Source organism: Callorhinus ursinus, unplaced genomic scaffold (assembly GCF_003265705.2).
Source record: "Callorhinus ursinus isolate GAN/ISIS: 27379988/994484 unplaced genomic scaffold, GSC_fseal_2.0 scaffold24, whole genome shotgun sequence".
Lineage (NCBI taxonomy): Eukaryota > Metazoa > Chordata > Mammalia > Carnivora > Otariidae > Callorhinus > Callorhinus ursinus.
Genome location: NW_027397086.1, coordinates 23,489,774 through 23,506,666, shown reverse-complemented (window position 1 = coordinate 23,506,666; position 16,893 = coordinate 23,489,774). Strand labels below are relative to the sequence as shown.

At 40.5% G+C, this 16,893-nt stretch overlaps 1 protein-coding gene across 4 annotated transcripts in view; it reads left to right on the top strand.

The window, feature by feature from the left end:
- Positions 1–16,893, top strand: part of SLC44A1 (solute carrier family 44 member 1) — a 199,009-nt gene that overhangs the window by 80,987 nt on the left and 101,129 nt on the right. For all 4 annotated transcript variants that reach the window (XM_025888362.2, XM_025888363.2, XM_025888361.2 and 1 more), the window contains one exon: positions 10,006–10,142. In XM_025888362.2, coding sequence (XP_025744147.1) covers positions 10,006–10,142 — 137 coding nt within the window. The remainder of the gene's footprint in view (positions 1–10,005; positions 10,143–16,893) is intronic.

The window sequence follows — 16,893 nt, the reverse complement described above, 5'->3', positions numbered from 1 at the left end:
TCACCAAGGATGATTTACACTGGAGAAAATAACATTAATATGTGTGACCTAAAGATCTTCATTTGTAAAATGAGGATAATAGTACCTACTTCCTAGGGGATTTTGGAGGAACAAATATGATAAATGATGTATGCTCCTTAGCACATTGCCTGGAACCATAGATGTTAACTGTATTTATTATAGTCGTTGTCATTATTATTATTTTCCAAAACAAGTTTCAAAGTTACTTATCAAAGCTTCTTCCCTTTTTAACCCAGATGGGGAAAACAGCTCATTTAGCCAAGTTTACATTTGTGGAGGTCACAAAGCACTTTTACGTATTCTGTTTCATTGATTCTCACTCTAGCCCTGGGAACCCTGAATTTTCCTCTCAGTGGAGGCTTTCAGGATTCACTCTTCCATAGTCACAGCTTGGTTTTTGGTCATCACCCTTTATTGCTCCACCTATAAAATCAATTGAAACTAATTCAGGAACTCCCCACTCTGACCACAGCCTTCTCTCTTTCCAGCTTGTGTGTTTTTCTTTGCCTCCTGGAGCCATTCTTTGACCTTTAGTTCTTTGACTCCTGTACTTTCTCCTAACTGCTTTTCTTTCTTTACTTTCATCCTTATTTTCTCTTACAATTTTTTCATACTCTTGGGATAATATCTAGTGCCTGCCTCTTACTGTGTCCTTCTCAAAAGACTAAGAAAAAGTCTGTGAAGGGCAGAGGATCTGAATGGACATTTCTCAAAAAAAGAGGGGTGAATGGCCAGAAAACCCATGAAAAGATGTTCAACATCATTAGTCATCAAGGAAATGCAAATCAAAACCACAATGAGTTACTACTTCACATCCACTAGAATGGGTATGGTAAAAAAAGACGTGGTTGCAAGTGTTGGCAAGGATGTGGAAGAATTGGATCCCTCATACATTGCTGGTCTGAACAGTAAATGGAGCACCTGCTATGGAAAAGTCTGGCAGGTCCTCAAAATATTAAATACAGAGTTACCATTTGACCCAGCAATTCCATTCCTTGTTATCTACCCAAGAGAAATAAAACCATATATCCATAAAAACATACATCCATACGAAGGCTTGTATACAAATGTTCATAGCAGCATTATTCCTAATAGCCGTAAAGGGAAAACAACATAAATGTGCACCAACTGATGAATGGATAAACAAAATGTGTTCTAGCCATACAACATAGTATTATTCAGCCATAAAGAGGAATGACATATTCATGGTTGCCTGAGGCTAGGGGTCAGAAAGTGGGGGAATGGGGAATGACTGTTAATGGTATGAGATTTATTTTTGGGGGTAATGAAATGTTCTAAAATTAGATTGTGGTGATGGATAAACAACTCTGTGAAATATACTTAAAAATATTCAATTGAACTGAATTGTACAAAACTTTGAACTGTACAGTTTACAGGAAATTTTATGGCATGGGTAAGTTACATCTCAATAAAGCTATTAAACTAAAAAGAAAAATATCTGGTCATTGACTCTTAGTACATACTATTTCTCAGCCTGAGTGCTGGAATAAGTTGATTTTGAGAATGCTTCCTGTGACTGTGTAGTATTAGTGGTGAACTTGGGGCTAGGGGTGTTATTCCACTTGACTAGAGTAAATAGAGAACTTTTCTTTCTTAAAGCTCTTGTGAATTATTTTTAAAAGGTATTTTAGGGACACCCGGCTGGCTCAGTCGGTGGAACGGGTGACTCTTGATCTCGGGTTTGTGAGTTCAGGCCCCATGTTGGGTGTAGAGATTACTTAAAAATAATATCTTTTTTAAAAAGGTGTTTTAATTTGCTTTTTTGTCTCAGTTTAGTATGAGGAACACAGTTTGCTGCCGAGCTCTTGGTTACCATTCTGGCCATTATTTCTCCCTTTATAGTATATGCATAAGGAGAAGCAGACACTTAGCTAAATAGTAGAATCGTTTTTTCCCCATGCCTTTTCAGTTCCATGCCTTTGTTTTGGTTCTTTGCTCATCTTACTTGACTTTTAATCTCTTTGGGGGGCTTTGACAATCTGATCAAAACTATAAGTAAGAAATCTCTCTTCAGAAAACTGCATGTGAATTTGTGTACCAAATTTTGCTTACTATTTCAAGAGGGTCACAGATTTCACCAAGGATTAGAATCTGAACTCTGCACACTCACTTTGGTGATCTCATATACTCCTGGGGGTGAGGTTATCATTTATATGCTGGTAATTCCACAGTCTCTATCTCTTGTCCAGATTTCTCTGCCAGAACATTCCAGCCAACTGTCCAGGTCCACTTGAACACTCCAGAGACACTCCAGACTCACACTATCTACAGTTGGAACATGATCTTATCCCTCCAAACTCTACTGCTCCTCTTGAGATGCGTGTCTTATTGAACAGGAGTCCAAACCAGAATGCCCTGGCTACCCTAGCCTAAACCAGATCATTCTTAATTTCTTCCTTTCTTAGTTTTTTCTGTAAATAAGTATCATGCTTAATTTCTTCCTTCCCTCCACATATAATCAGTCATCAGGTTGTCTTTTTTTTTTTAATTTTATTTATTTAATTGACAGAGAGAGAGAGAGACAGTGAGAGAGGGAACACAAGCAGGGGGAGTGGGAGAGGGAGAAGCAGGCCTCCCGCTGAGCAGGGAGCCCGATGCAGGGCTCGATCCCGGGACCCTGGGATCATGACCTGAGCCGAAGGCAGTCGCTTAACCAACTGAGCCACCCAGGTGCCCCAGTCATCAGGTTTTCTTAATTGTGTCTCAGTGTTTCTGAAATCTCATTTTTGTTCCCGTCCCCACCCTAGTCAAAGTCATCCTCTAGGTAGAGATTCAGTCTCCTTACTTTCTCTCTTGCTCGCCTTTAATTCATTCCCCACATTACAGCTGGTGAACCCTCAATGGCTCTCCAGTATCTTTAGGATGAACTCCAAAGTTTCTGACCTCTTTGATACCACCTATGAGGCTTTTGTGATCCAGCTCCAACTTGCCTGTCTGGCCATCTGGTTCTTTATCACAGTCCATTTCAACAACCCTGACGTTTTTTGTTTTCTGTGTTACACCATGCTGTGTCTCACCTTTATGTCTTTTCATGTGTTTCTCTTTCCCTGTTTCTGCCTCCTTTCCTCCACACCTTGCAAACTCTTACTCATTCTTTAGGTCCTGGCTTTAGATTTCCCTTCTTCTGGACACCTGTCCATTCACGGGGCCCTTTGGAGGCATTCTCTTATCTTTTCTCTACAATAGCATTTATATGCTTTTGTGATTACCTCCCTACTCTCTCTGGACTATCAGAGGGGAAGGGAGACACTTTTTGTGTTGGTGTCACTTATCATGGGAAGGGAGACACTTGTTTGTGTTGGTCTTGCTTATCATGGCATCGTGACTGCATATTTAGCCCTGCACCTGGCGGAGGTGTTTGATAAGTTTCTGTTGAATGAATGAGACTGTTTCCTTCTACCTAAAATATCTTCTTCCTTACCTTCCCTCTATCCTCTGCTCCACTTGGCAAAATCTTACACAGTTACCATCCATGTGTTAACTCAACAAATAAGTTAGGAACTCCTTCTTTATTCCAGGCACTGTTTTAGGCACTGGGGATATAGTGATGAAGAAGACAGCAAATATCTCTGCCTTTGGGGAACTGATACTCTATGGGTGGAGATAGATAATAAACCGATAAATAAGTAAAATAAATGTACAGTGTATTAGTGAGTATGAGTGCTAAAGAGAAAGCAGGAAAGATGGATGACGCCCATCGGAGTGGAGAGACAGCATTTCAGATAGGCGGCGGCCCCACCATCATTGAGAAGGTAACTTTTGAGTGAAGATTTGAAGCAAGTGACGGGGCGTCCGGTAGCTGTGCTGCTCTCTGGAGGAAGAACACTCCAGGCAGATAGAAGTGCTAAGGCCTCTAGGTGCAAGTTAGCTGAGAGTGAGGAACAGAAAGGAGACCTGTGGGAGGTGAGGTTGGAGCGGTAAACATCTCTGAGTGTCCCTGTCTTCATCTGATCCCTGGGCTTCCTCCACCGTTGAAAGCTGTTTTCAGTTCTCAGTACTGTGAATTTACCAGAAATGACTATGACATTTTCCCTTAACAGTTACCTGTGAATCAAGGGCTACAGACATGCTCGCATAGAAGGCTGTCAGGCTGGTAAGGTGCATAGTGAGGCATTTCTTTATCAAGTGCTACCTCTGGGGACATTTTTGCCTCTTCCTCATTGAGACTGGGGTGGGAGGCAGTGGGAAAGTGGGGCGTTGCTGTCATCGGCCTCATGGGTCAGGTTGCCCACAGTTCACCTCCACCCTTTTTTCTGTTCCTTAGTGTTCTTGCGGACTTGGGGGCACGGTGAACATTGTACTGTAATCTCAGCCGCTATCTAGAGTGACAGTTTTGAAGATAAATCACTGCTTTCAACATGTTTTGCCCTCTCCCCCTGGCTTTGTTCCAGAAAGTGGAGGGCCAGTGGGGTTTTAGTTAATTGTGTGTCGCGTCAGTTTTTGGGTTAGTGTGTGTTGGGTTCGTTTGGGTTTTTTGTGGACTTTGGTGTGCAGGCTCCATAGCTCTGTCCTGTGTGGCACAGCCCTTCATGGTGCAGTTGGGTCCCATCCCGGTGGGATGACTGGACTGGCCTTGCTGGCACCCCACACAGGAAGTAAGAGGCCTCCTCTGGCCCCGTTCCACTGCGGGTGGAGCAGAGATCCAGGGCTCTCTGAAGTCTATATTTAGCAATAGGAGAAGCCTTTGCGAGGCTGTTGTGTTTTTCCTTTTGGTGTGATTCACTAATGGCAGCATGCTCTGTGGAGAGGGGCTATAAATTGTAAATTGATATGAGGTAATAATTGGAAAAATGATCGGACTCCATTTTTATTCTCCTCTGGGGAAAAACACGTGTCAGGACTCACTAACGCAGAAGGCGACGGATGGAGGGATTTTCCAGCCAGCTTTCCAGCTATAGTGCTGCAGTGCTTCCGTCCTGATTAGAGAGGAGAGAAGCCAAATTTGGCAGGAGGTGGCCAGCAGACTACTATCTGTTTTGCCACTTTTTGCTCCAAAAAGCCTTGCCGCAGAGTTGCCATGGCAGCCGGAGGCAGTTTAATGGCCGAGGCTCGGCTCTGGAGCAGCACCGCGGGTGCCCCCGCCGCCCCAGCCTTCCCCTCTCCGGCCTCCCGCCTGGGGGGCTGGTTACGCCAGGGTATCCGTGTGCCGAGACTATTGAAATCACATGCCCTGATGCGGGGGAGCTCTCAGGGCCTTCAGATTCGAGGGATGGCTACTTCTTCCGTCCCCTGTTTCTCCTTGGGCATAAGCCCTTTGATGTCCCATCCCGTAGGCCACCTTACCAAATTATTTGCAGTTCCTTAAATATGCTCTTTCATGCTTCTATCCTTTTATACATGCAGTTTCCTCTGCCGGGAACGCTCCCTTCCCCATCTGTCTGGAAAATTCCTACTCATTTTCAAAACGGGGCTTAGATAACTGCCTCTTGCCCAGTAGCGTGCTTCCTCTAACCCCTTATGCTCTGTGCAGAATTCCAAACTGTTTCCTCTGCCCTCTCAACCTTGCCACGTATCACATGATGTGGAAATGACTGTATTTTTGTTTCTTCCTCTCTAGGCTGTAAGTTATTTGCATTTAAGAACTGTTTTTTTTTCTTTAATGAATTTTGTATCCCCAGGCCTAGCCCATGAGTAGATACATAATAAACATTTCGTAGTTTTTGTTGAGTGAATGAAGTGTTTCTGTATCATCCTATGTAATTCTTTTTTTTTTTTTTTAATATTTTATTTCTTTATTTGAGAGAGAGAGAAAGAACAAGCGGGGGGAGCGGCAGAGGGAAGAGGGAGAAGTAGACTCTCCACTGAGCAGAGAGCCCGATATGGGGCTCAATCCCAGAACTCTGAGATCATGACCTGAGCTGAAGGCAGATGCTTAACCAACTGAGCCACCCAGGCGCCCCCATCCTATGATAATTCTTATCATATCATCCTATGTAAATCTTATCTACACATGGGAACGTAGCATACCACGTAAAGGATGGCACTGTGTGATTGGTCTGTAACTCACTTGCCATTACCTTTATTCTCACTTTCCATTTTAAATTGGAGGGCTAGTGGCGGGAAGAGCAGCTCTTGGGAGTCAGTTCCCCCAGGGTTCAAGGCAGTGTGGTCTTTGGTTGCTTGCCCAACTTGTAAATCTCAGTTCCCTCTTGTTGAATTAGGATGTGTGAGGACAGTGCTGAAGATGCTTGGTGGCCCAAAGTAAATTCTCGGTAAATCTTATATTCTCTACCTTGCCCTATCTTCCTTGAAGAAAATGAAAGCAAAATAGAAGTTTAAACCAGTGTGTGCCATCTCTGGCATCCTTCTCTGCATCGGCTCACTCCGTGTTCACTGCCCTGCCCTGAGCTCAGCTTCAAAAGTCACCTCTTTCCCGAACTTTCATGCCTTACTGCCTTGTCGTCAACTTTGGTGCATCCGTCCCCACGAGTTTACTGTGTAGATAGACATTATCTTTAGATCTCTCTCCTGTCCTGTCTTTTTGAGGATAAGCTGTATTTCAAGAATTTCGATTGAAAATGAATTTATCTGTTTCTCACCTTCAGTAGTTCCGAGGAACCATCTCGACTATAATATACACTTATACGCCTTACCTGCTCTCCTCTTGGTGTTCGCTTTACAGTTCAGTCTTTAGCATGTTTCGCCATTCCTCTAACTTCAGAGTTCAAAGCTCGCTTAGGTCATTTTGCAGTCCTCTTTGCAAATGTGTTCTTGATACCATGTGATGATGCCGCATGCCTGTCGGATATGCCAATGCCCACAGGTATCTGGGCTGTTCAGGGTATGAAAGTGTTTTTCTCTTTTTGTGTTTCTCCCTACTTTCATTCCCACTTTTGGTATTTTATTCCTTCCTGCTCTTCTACAGGATGTGAAACTTAAAGCTGTTTTTAAGTTGTTAGAAGGTCTAGTAGAAGACTCATTGAGGATAGCGATGAAAATTTGCTTTTCACCCCAGTTTATTGCTTATCTGTGACAGTGGTTCTCCACCTTAAAAGGATGGAGCATGGGAGCCAGGGTGTGTAATCACAAATCCATGTGCCCCAACCCCTTCCCGACCGTTTACCCAGTGGCAGAGTCAAGGTAGGCTGTTTTTGAGAAACCTTTTTAAAATGTTTTAGAGCCTCCTACCTGGTATCTTTCGCCTTCTCGGTTAAAAAAAAAAAAAAAACCCACTTATCCATAGATTTGTTAGTTAAAATAACCTGGCCTGCCAGTGTCATGCTTATTTCAGAGTTGGGTATTTGTTTCATTCCAAAAAAATGAAATTGGCAAATACAGTTCATTTTGTTTGAAGTGAAAACTGAAACTAATGTAAGGATTTATTTACCTGGCTAGAGGCATTTTTAAATCAAAAGGCAAGAAAGTGCAGTTTTAATGAATCATAAATTTGTCTGTTTGACACATGCACTTTTCCTACTCTGTAAATATTCAGTTAAATGCCATTTAGTTAAAATTTAATTACTTACAAACATGTTGCCATGGATTGAACGAACTTCAGGATGGTAGAAACAATATTCAGAGTTAATATAGAACAGTTACAATGATTTATTATTTTGTAGGAAACATTTTGGGACTAGAGCAGGTTGGACAGAGGGTGAAACTCCGAATCGGAAGGACTAGGTTTGAATTCATGCTCTGGCGTCTACTAGCTCTCTTGGGCCACGTAGTTAGTTCCTGGGGGCCCAATTTTGTCCTCTGTGGAATGGTAATGGCCTCTAGCTCATAAAGTTGTGAGGATCAAATAAAGTCATGAATGTGCAGTTTTATAGATAAGGAAACTGAGGCTCAGAAGGATAAATATATTCCCCAAGGTCAGAAAACTACTAAGAAAGAGACCGAGAAAGCAGGCTCAAGATGGGTCTGACCCAGGCTTGGTACAAGGCTGCTGCCCAGTCACTAGGATAAATCAAGAGTATGCTTTAAGATGCAGAAGAAGCTGGAAATATAGTGAGGACATTTTTGGCCTTGGAGGGGGCAGAATCCTGCAGGACAGTCAGACAAGGTATCTGTTCTCAGCAGGCTGTGAAAGGCAGTGTCACTCATCCAAGGCCCCAGAAGCCTCTGGCTTTCTCCTTTTCCTGGAGCCCATTTTTCTATTGTCCTGTGACTTCTCCACGTATTTCTCCAGGCATTGCTCATCACTTAGAACTGTGCACTCAATTCCTCTCCCCGTCCCAGCTCCACTGCCCCCCACTGCTCACCCCCACAAAAACAGACAACAGGATTGTTGTGAGGATTGTGTGATAAGTGAGTTGATATGTGTAAAAGGTTTATTAATGCAGCATCTGGTACGTCGTAGGTACTCAATAAATGTTGGCTACCATTATTTTTATGGGTAGTGTTAACAGTATCCGTGGTTAGTGGTGGTAAATGATTCCAAGTTTTTATGACACTTTCCTCAAGGCCCGTGGTGTGCCCTGCCCTGGGGCTGGCTTTGTGCCAGTGCTTGCACAGAGCCCCAGGCAGGGCACGCTCACTCCCATACAAGGACAGATAGAGGGAGCGTCAGCAAGGGGGCACTTGTTTCTACACAAAGGTGGTTGGAGAGTTTTCTCCAGGTTCTCGTTCCCGGCCATCAGGCACAGGAGCCGTCTGAATTCCACTTCCAAATAACACCTTTCTGCTTGGCATCTTTTCTTCCTTTTATCTATGCAGAACATGAATGGTATTGGAGTCACTAACACAGTTATAAAATATATATATTTTTTTAGTTTGGTGGTTGGTAGCTCATCCCTGACCTCCGTGCTGAGTTCCTGGTCCCCAGCTCCTCTGCAGTGTGCAATATTACTCCACCTGCAAAGGCCTCTCAGGTCCCCCTCCCCTTGATATTCACACTTTGTTTTTTCTATTGAATTTTTTTTCCAGTATCCTTTTATATTGTCCATCCCAGCATATGCATTGACTTGATCTTTTTTCTTTTCTTCTTCTTTTTTTTTTTTTAAGATTTTATTTATTTATGTGAGAGAGTCAGAGAGAGACAGAGAGCACGAGCAAGGGGGAAGGGGCAGAGGGAGAGCGAGAAGCAGGCTCTCTGCTGAGCAGGGAGCCAGATGATGTGGAGCTCGATCCCAGGACCCTGGGATCATGACCTGAGCTGAAGGGAGACGCTTAACCTACTGAGCCACCCTACTTTTTAACATTAAAAAAAAAAGTCTGTTTCAGTGTAATCTGATTAATCTTTCCTTTTCTAAAATATGAATGTATTTAGGATACAAAAGGGATAATTTAAGATTTGGGCATTACTTTGTTGATATGTAATGGACCTTTTAATAAACAATATTTACTGTAGTTATCTCAATTCAAAAGTTATTTACATTTCTAGAAAATGAGAATTCTGAAAAGTGAAAGAAAAGAGATTAAAATCACTTTATTCTGATATCCAGAGATGACTGTAGTTAAAATGTTGGTGTATTTCCCTTAGTCTCCATTCAACTTTATATGTTCAATTTTATACAATTTTACAATTCATTTTTATAAATATATATTCATTAGCAAAAGTTTATATATTTATTTTTATAATTTTATATTTTGTATATAATTATATTTTTATTACTAAAGTTTATGTATAAACTACAATTCATGTTATATAACACTCGGGATAGTCTAGTAATTTTTAGGGCACAAGTTTGGCAAAAAATAAAATAATTATTTAAAAAAAAACTAAAGTAATTTCTAATTATAAAGTATACATTACAAAAATTTAAATATTGGAAAAATACATCATGACAAATGTGAGTCCTATAGTTCCTCTAGTCACCACTGTTCGCGGTACATTTACAAGCAATTAATTAAGAAGAAAATCTGTGATTAGATTTGTGAAACATCTGTTCATCTTTGATAAAATCTGTGAAGGAGTATAGAATAGAATAGATGTTCTTTGCTTTTAGGCTTTAGTCAAATTAGGCCGTGAACCAGAATGTGTTCTTGTGAAATAACATCTCGATATTTTTCTCCATGCTTTAGGTATGTGTTCTTTTTGGATCCATGCAATCTGGACTTGATAAACCGGAAGATCAAGTCCGTAGCACTGTGTGTAACAGCATGTCCAAGACAAGAACTGAAAACCCTAAGTGAGGTTCAGAAGTTTGCAGAGATGAATGGTGAGACACGAGGCCATCCGAGTCCTCACCCCGGTCGCTCACTCTCACTGTTAAATATTGTGTGTTTGCTTTCCAGTATAACTAGTGTTAAAGAAATCATCAAAGAACCTTAAAAAGAGAAAGAGAATTGAAAGTGCTTTTGGACTTCCTTGGTGGAAAGGATGATAGTCACCTGGGGAGCTTGTTAAAACTCCAGATGCCTAGGTTCTACCCAGGGAAATTCTGACTGAGTAGGTCTTTGGGTTCAAGAAATTTTTTTTTTTTTTTACAAATGTCTCAGGTGATTTTGATGTAGCCTCTTTGTGCATTTGGGAATTACTAGACTACTCTTTGTGAAATTGGTTTTTTTCTTTTTCTCTTCCTAAGTATTGATGAAAAGTATCTCAATTAGCGTATTTTATTTTTATCCCTGGATAACAATGTAATATATGTTCTGGTAGTAGAAATTTGAAAAATTCAGGAAAAGGAACATGAAGTAAAAACCAAAATTCTACCATCTTTCAATTGTGTTGGTTTGTTTAGCTTTTTTAAATTTAATACTGTCTCATAAGAATTTTTCTAAGGGTAAAGTTTTGAGAAACTCTGAGGTTAAACATACGGGAATTAGCGGAGAAAACAAACAATCAATTTCCTGACCTCTGACTCCATTCCCTTGGGTTTCTCATTTCCAGGTGCTATCCTCAGCTCTCTTCAGAGAATTTTATTTTTAACCTCTCTTCGTGGAGGGCCACAAACTGCTAGCCTGTGTTTTTGAACTTCCATGAGGTTTCATGTTTGCATTTTGTGTGTTGGAGTCCCCAGGGCTGCCTTAGCCCTGCCTGGATTTACAGGCTAGTTCCGGTTCCTTGGAACAAGGACTGACTCATGCATCCACCCAGGATGACTTCTAGCTGGGTAAAGAGACAGCTTGGGAACATAGCTGCACGCACACCCCCACACGACTCCAGACTCTTCCCGAGTGGTTGCTGGCCTTTTGAGGGCAGAAGGACCGCATCCTTCAAGACTGGCCGTATCCCTCTCCCTGTCCTCTCACTTCATGCCCTCCGCGTGAGATGGTGGGAAGAGCATGAGATTAATGTGACCCTGGATTCTAAATCTGCTGCCACCCCACTAGCTGGCTCTGTAATGAGGGACAGAAGGTGTAGCCTCTCTGAACTAGATTTCCTCATCTGAAAAAAAAAAAGTGAATTAAAAATAATGCCTCCTTCATAGGTGGTTGTGAGGATTAAATGAGATGATGCATGAATCCTTGGTACTTTGTGGGCACTGAATAAAGAGGTACCAGCTACCCTTCAAGAGCTCTTTTTTTATTCCCACACGATATCCTTACCTGTATTGATTTGGTGAGTCTAATACTAGAACTGTTGGCCCTGTCATTATCAGGTTTCTTAGGGAGAAATGAATTATCCCTTATGGGTTTTCTAAAATCTTAGACAGGGTGAGCATACACATTGGGAGGTGGTAGTGTTAAGTCCTTAAGAGTATAGGCTCTGGAACCAAATTATCTTGGTTCAAATGTTGGTCCTACCACTTATTAGCCATGAGACCCTGGGCAAGTTACTTGATCGCTAGATGCCTCAGCTTCCCCATTTATAAAGGGGATAATATTTGTACGAAAACTATTTCATAGGTTGTTACAAGGACCTCATACATGAAAAATGCTTAGAAGAGAGTCTGGCAAGGAGTAAATTGCTAAAAATAAAGAAGTATTGGTTACTGCTGTTACATTACTACTATTAATGTTATTATTCCCCCAATGGAATGTAATAGTCTTCCTGCCTGCAGTCTCTCTCTACTTCTAGCCCTTACATACTGCTGCTGTATTAATATTGCTAGAGCTTCAATCATATTAATCCCTTACTCAGAAGTCATCAGGGGTAAAAAATAAAATAAAATAAAATAAAATAAATAAAAAATAAAACACTGTATGTCTTACTTTGGCATTCAAAGCTAGGATCTAGTGTCAAAATATCTTCTAACATGTTTTCTTGAACCCACTGGGTGTGAGTCTTGGTCCCTTGAACCTGACATGTTATCCGGAGGGCCAGAGGAGAGTTAGTTCCTTGTCAGCTGTATTGCCTGCTGTGATGATCTGCTGGGGAGAAATGCCCCATGCTGCCCTGCTGGTATGTTTATTTCCAGGCCATTATCCTTCTAAGTGATTATTATACTGAGTATGGCCTATTAAGGCCAGTTTATAAGACCTTTCTGGTGAGTTTTGCAGCTTTGTTTTTTTCATAGTGTCTTACACAAAACAGGTGTTCAAGAATATTAACGAATAAATATTATTCCAGAAAATAGACTTCTTAAATTGGTGCCTAACTACACAGGCACTCTTAGGCTTTTGAGGCAGCTGTTTGCAAAATAAGTCAACGTGTTAAGCATAAAAAAAAGTATTAATAATGGCAGCATCAAGAAGCACAGCAGTGGAGGATAGGATAAATATTTTAAAAAGCAATAGAAAAACTATGAAGTTATAATAGAGAAGGGAGCCTTTGGTGGAGGGACCTAAATACCTTTATTTTAATCGCAACCCTAAGTTGAAAATTCTGACTTTCTCAAAAAAAAAAAATCTATATTGTTCTTTGGATTAGTGCCTTAATACTGGACCTGGTAAAATTTAATTCCAACATTGTTCTTGTCACTGAGAGAATTCTTTGTCTGTTTTTTTGCATTCTTTCTTCCTCTTTTGTCTTTCCATCATTTGAGGTGCATAATGATTTGGAAGGAGCAGATGATTTTAAGTTTAAGTGGGAAATTTCCAAACCTCTAAGAGAGAGTTGTTCAAAATCCATGACCGAGTTGGAATGTAAGAGCAAACTATAAAGCTCTTAGAAGAAAACATAGGGGAAAACTTCATGACACTAATATTGGCAATAATTTCTTGGATATGAACCAAAAGCACAGTCAACAAAAGAAAAAGAATAGATAAATTGGACTACATCAAAATTTAAAACTAATGTGCATCCAAGGACACAGTCAGCAGAGTGAAAAGGTAACCCATGGAGTAGGAGAAAAAAGATTTGAAAATCATGTATCTGATAAAGGGTTAATACCCAGAATATATAAAGAATTCCTACAACTGAAGAAAAAAAAAAAACAGCAACCCAATTAAAAATGGCTAAAGGACTTGAATAGACATTTCTTCAAAGAAGATACATGATGGGCCAATAATGACATGAAAAGATGCTCAATCTACTAATCATACGGGAAATGCAAATATAAACCACAGTGAGATACCACCTTATACCCATTAGGACAGCTTCTACAGAGAAAAATCCAAACATCACAAAACAGAAAATAACAAATGTTGGTGAAGTTATGGATAAATGGGAATCTTTGGGCATCGTTAGCAGGAATATAGAATTGTATGTCCGCTGTGGAAAAGAGATCGGGGTTTCCTTGAAAAATCAAAACTAGAATTACCACAGAGGATTTTTAGGGCAATGAAAATACTTTGTATGATACTATGATGATTGATTCTTGTCATTATACATTTGTCCATGCCCATAGGACTAGGGACTTTGGGTGATTATGATGTGTTAATGTAGGCTCATCAGTGGTATCAAATGTACCACTCTGATGGGGAGGTTTTAATGGAGGAGGCTATGCATGTGTGGGGGCAGGAAGTATGTGGGAAACCTTTGTAGCTTCCTCTCTATTTTGTTGTGAACCTTAAAACTCTTTTAGAAAGTCTTATAGAAGGTAGATTACCATATGAGCCAACAATCCCACTTTTTTTTTTTAAGATTTTATTTATTTATTTGAAAGAGAGACAGTGAGACAGGGAACATAAGCAGAGGGAATGGGAGAGGGAGAAGCAGGCTTCCTGCAGAGCAGGGAGCCCGATGCGGGGCTCGATCCCGGGACCCTGGGATCATAACCGGAGCCGAAAGCAGACGCTTAACAACTGAGCCACCCAGGCGTCTCCGACAATTCCACTTTTAAGTATATATCCAAAAGAATTGATTACAGGATTTCAGAGAGATATTTGCAAACTCATGTTCATTGTAGCATTACTTATAATAGCTGAGAGATGAGAGCAACCTAAATGTCCAATGATGGATGAATGGATAAAGAAAACATGGTATATACCCACAATGGAATATTAGCCTTGAAAAACAAGGAAATCGTGTCATACACTACAACATAGATGAAACTTGAAGTCGTTATCCTAGGTGAAATAGGCCAGTAATAGAAAGATAGGGCGATGGTTTCTACCGGCTATAGAAGCTCAGTTTTGCAGTATGAAAATATGCCTAGGTGGCTTAGTCAGTTAAGCATCTGCTTTCGGCTCAGGTCATGATCCCAGGGTCCTGGGATCAAGCCCCACGTCGGGCTCCCTGTTCAGCGAGGAGTAAGCTTCTCTCTCTCTGCTGCTCCCCCTGCTTGTGCTCTCTCACTTTCTCTGTCAAATAAATAAATAAAATCTTTAAAAAAAAAATAAGGTAAAATAACATTTTACTTACCAGACTAAAAAGGTAATATAAATCGTTTTCAAAGAGTTTTAAGTTTCCATGACAACATCTGAAAGTGCTTTTTAGCACTTACAACTATCCACTTGTGTGAACTTTTATTACCTTCACAAATTATTTAAAATCTTTATAAGGGAAAGCTTTTAGGTGCCTATAATAACGTTTGTAAGAAATGCATTTATTAAGCAAAAAATATTTCCGCAACTCTTTCTTTTAGAGAAGAAAGAGGAGTGTTTTCTTGGACACTGAAGTTTGTAGAACACCTCTGTCCAATGTGTCTGACTAGAATAGAAAATTTAGAAGTTAACAGCTGGACCTGAGATGGTTAGGAAGAGATGCTGCCATATTTTAAAGAGCTTTAAAAGGCAAGCAGAAGAATTTAGACAAATGTAAAAGTCTAAGTTCTGGTACATGAGTTGGGTGGGAGGCGGACCAAGCATACACTTTATTATTATTATGGTTCGTCATTTTTATATGATACAAATATAAATATGATGCTAGAGAATAAACTAAAAATTGCCCTTTAAAAATTAAAATTGCTAAGTACCGTAAGGACTCAGTACCCAACTTTTTTGGTTCGTTGTTTATCATTTTCCTGAGTAGTGCTTGAATTTCCTGTGGGGTGGCATCATGCTCTTCAATTCTGAATATCCAAGCCCTAGTACAGGACCCCACATAGTAGCTATTCATGTGTTTTGAAAGAACAATGGATTGGACTTCTCTTTCTCTCTCTCTTTTTTTTCAATTATTTTATTTATTTATTTGAGAGAGAGAGAGCATGGGTGTGGCAGAGGCAGAGGGAGAAGCAGACTCCCCGCTGAGCAGGGATTTCCCAGGCGGGGCTCCATCCCAGGACCACCTGAGCCACCCAGGTGCCCCTGGACTTTCCTCTTCATCTCTCTCAGCACTTAGTAATTTCCCATTCTCTCAGCACACTTTATCCTTTGCTCAGTTCTGAATCTGTGTCAGTTGCCACCAGCTGGTAAAATGTTTAGCTTCATTCTAACCAGAATTGATGTGAACCTTTGGTCGCCATCTTTCTCGTCTCTCAGTAATTCATTTTAGTCATTCATTTATCTCTCCATCCTATCCACGTGATTATTCATGACCTTTTTTTTCCCCTAAGCCCTCTTGTTTCTCCTCTTTCCTCACCTTATGCCCTACAGAGAAAACTGAAATCATCGACTGGGAGCCCTCCCCTGAGTTATTTTCAGCAGAGCACGAATTCCATCTTACTCTAATTTTACTTACCTCCAGTTTCTGATAAACAGGTTTCCTTCTTACTTTATTATCATTATTCTTGAAAACTCAAATAACGTATCCATTGTACGGGGGAAGAGAACGTCCCTACCTTGGAACTTAACTTCAGCTTTATATGAGATTTTCATCTCAACCCAGCCTGGCCACATCAGGTCGTAATGCCCGCTGGGACGGTCCCTTCCCTTGCTCTCTCCCCGATCCAAGTTTGGCCCATAGTTCATCTTTCATCTTACTGTACTCTCCCCATTGGTCAGCATGGGCGCCTGAGTCTACTGAATAGATAAATCAGACTTGAGCCCTGCCTTGTTTCACCATACCATTTATTGGTACCTACTTTGTGCCATGCACAGTGCCAGATGCTTTTCATGTCATTTTATTCTTTCCACTTGCAAATCTAAATTCTAAACAGCAGTTTAGAAATAAGAATGACCTGAAAGTTGGGGGCTCACTGCATATTCTCAGTCATTGCTAATATTTTACATGGAATACCTTATTATCTTTTGCATTACTCTTATCAAATTTTTATAATATCTAATTTGTTTTCTCTAACACAAAAGTAAAATGGCAGAAATCTTATTTTTCTTGTTTGTGTCCCATTTATAGCATGGAAGAAATCACTCCCACTTGGGAGTGCTTCTTCAGTGCGCTGTATTTTGTGAAAAGTAAGAGCTTTATGAACTACCATGTAGACCATGTTCATACTTTGAGTAGGGCCATGGAGCTGGGTGCTTTCTCGGTGATCATTGTTCTGTCTTTGAAAACCTCGAAAGATGATGTGATATATCAGATAAAATTTATGAATAGAAATAAGCCTTTGATTATCATTACCTAGGTGTTACGTTTCAAGTTAGTATCAACAGATGATTAGTATTACCCTCTTTCTTACCAGTCAGTAACAATATAACTTAAACCACACAGTTAGTATGGATTCTTTTTGGCACAGTGAATCAAAAGATTGGACTAGATATCATTTACAAATGAATGAAATGATCAACCCTAGTAACTGCTTTAATTGC